The 8,940-nt window shown below is 40.5% G+C and overlaps 2 protein-coding genes across 4 annotated transcripts; both read left to right on the top strand.

Annotated features, from left to right (window-relative positions):
- Positions 1–179: 179 nt before the first annotated feature.
- On the top strand, positions 180–2,482 carry ccno (cyclin O). 2 transcript variants are annotated; one of them, XM_026188021.1, is made up of 3 exons: positions 180–799; positions 1,252–1,362; positions 1,442–2,482. In XM_026188021.1, the coding sequence occupies exons 1-3, from the start codon at positions 446–448 to the stop codon at positions 2,051–2,053; spliced, it is 1,077 nt and encodes a 358-aa protein (XP_026043806.1). In that variant the 5' UTR covers positions 180–445; the 3' UTR covers positions 2,054–2,482. The 2 variants fall into 2 exon arrangements, with proteins under 2 accessions (XP_026043806.1, XP_026043805.1); XM_026188020.1 differs by having other exon boundaries at positions 1,177–1,362.
- Positions 2,483–4,009: 1,527 nt separating this feature from the next.
- Positions 4,010–6,628, top strand: mcidas (multiciliate differentiation and DNA synthesis associated cell cycle protein). Of its 2 annotated transcripts, none has more exons than XM_026188177.1 (7): positions 4,010–4,026; positions 4,108–4,180; positions 4,285–4,364; positions 4,855–4,909; positions 5,049–5,275; positions 5,661–5,771; positions 5,912–6,628. In XM_026188177.1, exons 3-7 carry the CDS (start codon positions 4,332–4,334, stop codon positions 6,353–6,355), a joined length of 870 nt encoding a protein of 289 aa, XP_026043962.1. In that variant the 5' UTR covers positions 4,010–4,026; positions 4,108–4,180; positions 4,285–4,331; the 3' UTR covers positions 6,356–6,628. The 2 variants fall into 2 exon arrangements, with proteins under 2 accessions (XP_026043962.1, XP_026043963.1); XM_026188178.1 differs by having other exon boundaries at positions 4,258–4,364.
- Positions 6,629–8,940: the final 2,312 nt, after the last annotated feature.

Here is an 8,940-nt window from a genome sequence, read left to right as displayed (position 1 = left end):
TGTTAGCATGATTATAGGAAGAACAAGAAGAAGAAAAATACATGTATCAAATCTAAACTATTTCATATACATTTCACATGTGAACATTTCATATGTAGGCTTTCTATAAAATAATAAGCCCAAGTAATTTGATGTTTTTTCTGCAAAAAGTTAAAGGGCAAGGCATCTATTGTCTTTTAATCTCTCTCTCTCGTGACTTAAGAGTATAACATAGATGGTGCCAGTGATTGTTTAGCTTTGGTTGCCCGGGGTCACAGGAGAGCCGTGAGCTGCCTGAGCGGGGAAGACCCCGCGAAAACTGACGTCATCAGAGAGAACTCCCCACTAAATCCAGAAACCAGCATCCAGGAGACTGCTGCTGTGGACTCACTGCTCTCAGTAGCCTAAATACGCAGTCGCTGGCCTAACAGCGTGTGTGCAAACCGGCTCTAGTCAGACACTGGAGATGGTGTCTTTTGAGAACTGTGAAGGTGGTTTCGACAGTGTTTTCAAAAGGAGCCGAATGAACGTCGCCTCTCCTTCTCCAGAAACTCTCACGCTGGCTCAACAGCGCCAAACTGCTCGGAATAGAAAACAGAAACTCGTGTCCAAATTAAGAGACTCTGGTTTTGAAGAAGATTTGGCATGCTCCCCGATTTCATCCCCAGCTAAGAATGAGATTTCCCTGCTCATGTCACAAAAACCTGTTGCAGGGCAACTCTGCAGCTGGTACCTTCAGTACGGAGACATCGGGTTTATGATCCAAAGGGAGAAAGAGGCGCAGTTTCATCCCTGCAAAAGCCTGGCACGCCAACCGCAAGTAAGACACTTACAGCTTGTAACTAAATGAACCGTGTTAGACGTATATTTATACTTTTTTGACTACTTAAAAAAATTAAAATATATTTGTTGTCATATAAATTGAACTGGTAATTCACTCCTTTTGTTTAAAGGCAGATAGTTAAATGTTCCAGTGAGAGTGACTTCCAAATATTAATTAGTTCTATTGTTCAACTAAAGAAACACCTGAGATGCAGAATACATGACGATTTTAGGACCATTTACTGATAATATGTAGGGTACTGTACTGTGAAATGCCAGAAAATATATACCTTGTTGTACATTAAGAGCACATCACATTTAAGAACCAAGGTCACTAAAAGTTTTTATTTTGATGAGTGTGTGTTTTACATACAGTTGACCGCAGAGGCCCGCTGTAAGCTGGTCAGCTGGCTCATCCCTGTGCACAAACATTTCCGTCTGTCTTTCGAGTGTTGCTGCTTGGCTGTGAACATCATGGACAGGTTCCTGGCCTCCACACCTGTTGCTGCTGACTGCTTCCAGCTCATTGGTGTCACCGCACTTCTCCTAGCCAGTAAACAGGTTTGTGTGGTATGCTCGTGGAGCAGACGGTTTGTGTTTTTGGATATCATTCTACTATCCTTTTCTTTGTCCTCTGCAGGTGGAGGTCTGCTCACCACGAATCAGCCATCTCTTGTCATTGTGCTGTGATGTGTTCACCAAAGAGCAGCTCTGCAACCTGGAGTGTCTCATCCTGCTTCGTCTTAACTTCCGCCTCTCTGCACCCACCCTGGCCTTTTTTCTAGACTATTACACCAACTGCATCGAGGCTTCACAGCTAGTGACTAGGAACAAAGGTGATGACAGGATTTCAAGGATGAATCCTGACCCAAAAATGCCCAGGCAGTGCAGCAACCTTGCACAAAATGTTTGTGAGCTGACTCTTGCAGACTATGCTTTCAACAAATACCCTCCATCACTGACTGCCAGCTGTGCACTGAGAGTAGCTAGTGAGTTACTGAAAAGTAAACAAGGTCTTCCTGAGCATGAAACCATCCATTCACACGAAGTTCAGTGGGACAGTTTTGTGGATGAACTATGCACACAGTCAGTTTCTTTTCAGCCAACAGGCAATTCTCAGCATTATGAGGGAGACTCACTAGCAGTGAAAGATGACAGCTACAAACAGAGTCTAGTGCAGGAATGCAAAGACAACCTGAAGCTGCTGGTGTCATTAAACCTGGAGACATTGGATGTGATGTCTACTATGTGACTACATGAGTGTGACTATTTTGATAACAGCAATTTAAATTCCCCTTTAATTGTGGGTTATAGTGTTATATCTTAAACAAAGAAGTGAGGATAAGATATCTATTTGGGGGGTTTTGGTGCTCAGAATTCTTGTGTTTATGCTACTTTTACTTATACATACCTCATAGACAGTCAACCGTTTACAGCTACAGGATGCTTATGATTTAGCATTGCTTTTTATTTATTTAAGATAATTTACTATATAATTATGAAGTATATTGAAATATAATTTTTATTTTTCATTATTTTTAACAAAAAGTCAGAATCCTCTGTATGCCAGTTTATTTGTTGTGGGTTTATGAGTTTTGTTAGTTTTGGAACATCTTTAATGAAGAAAAATGTGTTGTAATGAATTGATTGCTACAGTTAATTAAAATCATCTTCAAACGCATTTGTCCCGGTTTCTAAACTTATTGTGATTCATTGCAACTTATGTTTACTGTTGAAATAAATCAGCTATAAGCAAGATGTGCCACACGAAGTGTGAGCTACCACAAAGAATGCAGCTAAAATAATTTTGACTATCATATGAAACAGAATAAAATTAATTAAAATGACAACTTAAAGAATACATGTGAGTCAAAAACATAAAAATCTGCCTTGATTACATGCATAGGTAATCATGACACCTGAGAAAAAGCAGTTGAATGTCTGTTTGCAAATTCTTTGTATTTTAATAGACGTGGAAGTGGAGTCTCAGTTTTCACAGCACTGCAGTATTAAATGACTGATGACAAAATGTCACCCCAGAAAGCACGTTTTTTACAAGTATAAATCCAATACCCCCCACCCTACACACACACACACACACACACACACACACACACACACACACACACACACACACACACACACACACACACACACAGAAACACACACGACCATGAAAGTGCTGTAAATGTGAGGATAAGACCTTGTGTGTAACATTACTTTCTTCAATGTACTGACTCTTGTGGCTCTCCAACACGGGCTATTGTGCTTGTTTGTCTGGAAGTCCGTTTACCCTCGTTTTTTGTTTACCCTTGGCTATATTATGTGAAACCAAATTGTGCCATCCCAGTTTGGTCAATCGAGGGGCTTTATCTGATAATCCATTACGCGTGGCAGCTCGACCTGCTGACACAGTGTCGACCACACAGGTGTATTCAGCGTTAAGGGTACTCTTGTTTGTTTACTAATAGAGGCATTTGTCACGACTGTTTACTGAGCTGTCGGCTGTAATTGCCCTTTTCCTTTTCCCCTGCTCTTTAACTGTAGCAGAAGGATTGTACCTAAGCTAATTAGATATTTTACGCACAGTAAGATGGAAATTACGCACTGACTGTTATGGTCGCAAACATGCTATTAAATAAATTGATGAGGATTTATTAATAAATACATAAAATATGTAATAATTATTACGATATATAATTATAAAATAAGATATTTTGGCGACTTTATTTTGTGACGCTCAGCTTGCACAACATCTGTTGTTTATGTACGCCATACAATACAAGAGCCTAAGGCATTTTTCTAAACATTTCAGTATGTCCAAAAGAAACCATAGCCAGCATCTGGCACAGGGACTAGCTGAATGCTCAAGGAAAGCAGGTCTGAGGCAAGGAACACCTGCTGTAGCCTAATGGCGCCGTTACGCGCGGCACCACTGTTACACTTCAGAAAACCGTTAGTCTGCACCCGTTTAATCTCCGAGGACGCTGTTACTCCCTGGAGACCAAATAGGTGCATTTGATTGGGTCGAAAGTGTGAAACCGCGGCATGAAGAAACGCAGACCGGGAGAACGTCGAGTATATCAGCTCTAAATCAAATCATGCCCTCCTAGTTCTGCAGACGGAGCTTAGCTCATCGAGATGCAAAGAGACGGAAAAACGTTTGATGGTATTTGTCCCAACCAAGTGAGGCAAAAATGGACGAACGCTGTCACAAACAAAACGGTTTGAAATATTTGTCTTTTCACAAAACACAGAGCTTCTTTGTGCAGTGGGAAAGACTTTTATAGTGTTTTCTACCCACAGGATAAAGTGTTTGTGCCAAGAAGCAGCAGTCCCGTCACTGTGTATGTTGAGTTTCCATGTATCATCGAACAAGGTAAGCTCAACCTGACACAATGGGTGAATTTCAGGATTAGTGCCTTTAAGTCACTTTGAGCTCATAAATGCATTCAGGGGTCCCACTGTTTTCTTCTGTCGCAGCTTTCTCAACAATTGCATGGGATGATTTGGAAGAGGGTGTGCCCTCTATGAGACAGGAGAGAGACTCCTTCGGCTGTCAGGTGAGAAAAAAACACCGAAGACCAATGTTCTTTTAAAAAATGGACATCAGTTTTTGTCACATCTCCACGTAAATGGCATATCTTAAACGTAGCCATGTAAATCAACCCCTTTCCGACGGATGGAGATGTAGGATGGTGAGCAGAGCTGCAGGTCTGGATCACTCTGTTAATGTTTGACACGATGTGCTGGAATCCTACACGAATGTCATTGTACTTAACTCATGACACACACGCTAGAAAATGGTCCAGTCTTTTTCCACGAGCTGACACAGACAAGCGTAAGCTCATAACGCGACAACACGAAAACATATTGACTGAAATGTCAACTAATACATTTTCTGCTTTAACATCGTATTGCCCTGATTTTTCCTGGTGGGATTTCCAGGTAAAACTGCTATGCACCTTTTCGTTTTTCTTTTTCGTTATTTTAAATCGAATTGTTTATATGAAATACTGATAAATGCTGATCGTCATTTTTATTTCCACACAGGAATTGGATGCAAATGACCAGGATTTTGGAGAATATGGGCTGGATTTCATGGCAGGTGAGAAAACTAAACCTTCCACACCGCTGGGGTGCTGCTCATCGCTATTGTTACTTTTATATTGACATGAATACAGTTAAAATCGTGCACCTCCAAAATCACGTTGGCTAAGTCCTTGGGTTCTTGTCTTCTCTGTCAGCTTCGCCTACAACCCTGGAGAGCAGTTTGTCTTCAGCTGAGCTGGTACCTTATCAAGGATATGTTATACCTCCCCTCACCCCTCAGCACAACCTTTCACCAGAAGACAGTCTGGTTAACTCATCTGCAGAAACAGGCAACCCACCTGCCCAGGATGGAGATTCCTGGAAAGGGATAGCAGAGTGTCATGGAAAGGCACTGGGACATAGCATAGCAGTCAACAAACAGGTAAGGTCTTATGGAGCATTACTGCACAATGTAAATGATGTACCGTAAATGGTGATACGAAGTTTGATGTAATTTGGACTATAATGGATCTAAATTGTGAAATTATAATTGTTAAAAATTATAATTATATTAATTATTTAGTTATATAAACCTATTTACCTGCTATAACATCCAAGACCTTATCCTGATCAGAACCCCGTTTGGTTTAAAAGGTATACAATGGAGATTTTGTGGAAAACCTACACGTATAGGTAAATTACACGTGCATTTGAAATAACTGTTTGTCCACATCTAAACACAAACTTAGTTATGCCAACATTAAAAAATAAAATAATTATTAAAGATGAACACATCACAGAAAATATTTTGCTTTGTGTGCTTGCAGCTCCATGAGTCCCTCCAAAGTCAACAAGATGAGATTGATTCTCTTGAAGAAAGAAACGTTCACCTCAGGCAGCTGGCTAATCGAGCAAAGCACCTAGCCTCTGTGCTTGAAGTAAGTTCAGAACTGTGAGAAGTCAAATCAGTATTTATCATGTATATGATGTAACCTCTTGGTTGTATTGTCATAAATTGTGTTTCAAACTTTTTAATCTTTAAACTTTTTAGTCTTTAATTTGGATCATTTTCTTTCAGAAATTGATGACAGTCAGAGACTCAAATGTAAAAGAACCAGTAATGCCTTATGGTGGTGACAAAACCTCACTGAGTCCTTGTAAGCGCCAGCGACTGGATGAAGGATATGAAACTGAATCCTCTGACTCAGTGGAGGACATGTTGAGGGATATTAGCACACGCTGCAATGCTGTACTTCACAGCAGCTCTACAGAAACAAGGCTGCAACAGGAATCAAAGACAATATCCATGTATGGTGCATTCTCAGGCCTGCAGACATCCATAGCTAAAGACAGCAACATGACTGTGGATGCAGCAGAAGCTGGAGAGAGTGTCTCATCTTTTAGGACCTCTGTCAGAGAACACAGCACTATAAGAACTCAGGTCTTTCCTCACGGACATGCCTTTACCTCAAGGACTCAGCAAGGAGGATACCGCTTTCGCTGGGTTCCCAAACAAAGCTGAAATGAGAGATCAGCAAATAAAGCTGGAGTTGTTATGTGGCTCTGATTAGTCATATGCAGATGCCCTAATTCTGTTGGGTGGACAGAAGTGTATGTGTGGGCTGCAACTGTTAATGCTTAACTTATAATCTATAGTGATATCTGTAAGTGATTCAGTGATGTCTTCCTCAGGTAGCTTGAAAGCTAATCATTCAGAGAAGAGGTGCTTAACAAAGGAAATTAAACTGCCCAAGCTGTTGTTTACATTGCGTTTTGGTTTACATAGTTTAATATTTGTTTATGTTTGCATCTCGCTATATATTTGTTGTCCTGGAAAATGCCAGTGATTTTACATATTTGGAAATAAAAATGTTTTTAAAACTGTAAAACAATGTGTACATTTTCATGTAGCTGACTCAAGTTTTTTTTTTTTTTAAGATGATAAGGGAGCTTAGGTGATAATTAGGCAAATGGAAATAAACTGTGAACTTTCCTTGTTTGAGCAGTGAAACAAATGTAACCCTATGACCTGCTTTAAGAAGCAGGGGCTTTGTCTCTGTCTGAGTGACTGTGTGGCCTGAAAGAGTGGACAGAGCATTGATGTAGTGCAGCCAACATCCTTGTTTATATCCTTTTTGGAAATGTAAACAGATTCTCTCTTTTTTGGGGGCTGTATTTCCTGACTTATCACTCTTATGAACCTGACTGCTAACACAATAGTTGTATAAACAGTATACCCTGAGGGAAAGACTTTAGCTGTGTCATCTATCTAAAAAAGCAAACAAACAGAAAATCGGATTTAACACACAAAAAACAAACCCAAACCACCATAAACCAGGCAAAAACAAAACAAAAAGGAAATTAAACCAAGAAGAAGAGATTAACTTATCTAAAGAGGATGTTACCTTTGAAAATCTTTCTTCCACCTCACTGTTGAAATCTTTAGCTGTAAGAACCTGGCTGGTACACAAGACATTTGGACAATCTCAGGTCAGGCACCTGTCTAAACTTCCACAACCAGGGCCTGTTTGTTTTACAGCAGTGAAGGCAACAGTGCAGACCCTTGACTGGGGACAGTTTACAGTACTGACACTCCTGCTGTCATGAACACCGCATTTAACACAGCGAGTGCAGATAAGAAAAACCTGATAGCGAGATGGAGAACTGATTAACACAGGCCTGACTATTTATTTAAAGACCATGGAAAGTTACACCACCAAGGGAAGTTGAGGTGCATTTAACCGATAAATAACTCATAGCAAATTTATACTTAAAGACCACTTGACTGATGTTTTTTTTAAATCCAGCTTTATACTGGCTTTGCATTACAGAGAAACTTTTTAAATCAATTTAGTCATTGCAAAAGAAATGTGGTGTTTAACTTTCAAGAAGAAACTTAATGATGAGGAGAGTGAGGTGTGGCAGATTCTTACATCTGACCTGTCCAGCTGCTTCTAAATAGATGCAGATAGCCCAATAATAATTATCTAGTTAAACCATCCTACTTCCCTTGTTACATTCTGGTCAACCTTGGCCACAATCTGATGCTTAATGTCAAATTTCAGCCACTTTATTATAGAAAACATCTGCACGTGTGCTGAGCTCGACATCCAGCCGGGCCTTGAGCCACTTTTACAGCAAACAAATGCTTTTGTATCTGATCAGCACCGCTGGTGAGAGCATGGCACAGGGCAAAGCATTGTATAAGCTGGCTGTGACACTTTTGACCTGTTAAGCTACCGCCAAACTGCGGGGAACAATGCGGGAGGAGAAAGGAAAATACAGACACAATGCGTTTCTAAGGTGACTAAACTCAAACCTGGAGAGAGGCTGCAAGCCCGACGGAGTCCAGCGGGAAAAATACGTATTGTTCCTGTGGTGGGATACAGACGTGTAAGGTTCTGGGCAAATGAAAGCTAATTCACATTTAACTCATTTAAAAAACTTAAATGAACTGGCTAAATAAAATATTACATGAAAATGCCGGCTGTTTAAATTTGATACATTTTATACTGATGAAAAAAACAAAACCAAACTAGTTTAACCATTTTTATTTTATGAATGAGAACTGGATGGATTTAGATTATAGTGCTATGTGGTAATTTTGTTTGCTCTGCCACAGATTTGTGAATTTTCCAGGTTAAAAGTAAAAATAACAAACACTGAGCCGTTTGTTGTTGTTGTTGTTGTTGTTGTTTCTGTTGGGCGTGATGATAAATTAAAGGTTACTGTGGGTTGTTTCTGTGGGACTCTATGACAGCCCGATGGAGCACCTGGCGCACTGTCCCGGGCTCGCACTCGAGGTGCGAGAGCATATGGAAGTGGCAGGTGGCAAGAACGTGCGTGCTCTCGCGCCGTTCGGCCCACTTAGCGCCAGAGCAGCTCCTCATTAAACGGTGTGGCCCGCGGATACAGGGCCTTTACCCGCAAAACACGGCCACTGATTGCCCACCAGAGGAGCTGTTACAGGTTTATGACAACGCATTAAATCCAATCAGTAAAATCTGCAGTTTGCGGAGTGTTTATTAGTATGTGTTGTCAAAATTTGCTGATGTTTGAATTCACTTCCAAACATCTAAAACAACTTATTAGGCCTACAATTTAGCA

Source organism: Astatotilapia calliptera, chromosome 12 (assembly GCF_900246225.1).
Source record: "Astatotilapia calliptera chromosome 12, fAstCal1.2, whole genome shotgun sequence".
Lineage (NCBI taxonomy): Eukaryota > Metazoa > Chordata > Actinopteri > Cichliformes > Cichlidae > Astatotilapia > Astatotilapia calliptera.
This window is presented reverse-complemented; position numbering and strand designations above follow the sequence as displayed.

Excerpts from the sequence above, each read along its gene's own strand:
- ccno (XM_026188020.1), top strand. The coding sequence starts at position 446 with ATGGTGTCTTTTGAGAACTGTGAAGGTGGTTTCGACAGTGTTTTCAAA. Across the intron at positions 800-1,176 it reads GCCTGGCACGCCAACCGCAA|TTGACCGCAGAGGCCCGCTG; the intron begins GTAAGACACTTA and ends TTTTACATACAG. Across the intron at positions 1,363-1,441 it reads TTCTCCTAGCCAGTAAACAG|GTGGAGGTCTGCTCACCACG; the intron begins GTTTGTGTGGTA and ends TGTCCTCTGCAG.
- mcidas (XM_026188177.1), top strand. The coding sequence starts at position 4,332 with ATGAGACAGGAGAGAGACTCCTTCGGCTGTCAG. Across the intron at positions 4,910-5,048 it reads TGGGCTGGATTTCATGGCAG|CTTCGCCTACAACCCTGGAG; the intron begins GTGAGAAAACTA and ends CTTCTCTGTCAG. Across the intron at positions 5,772-5,911 it reads ACCTAGCCTCTGTGCTTGAA|AAATTGATGACAGTCAGAGA; the intron begins GTAAGTTCAGAA and ends ATTTTCTTTCAG.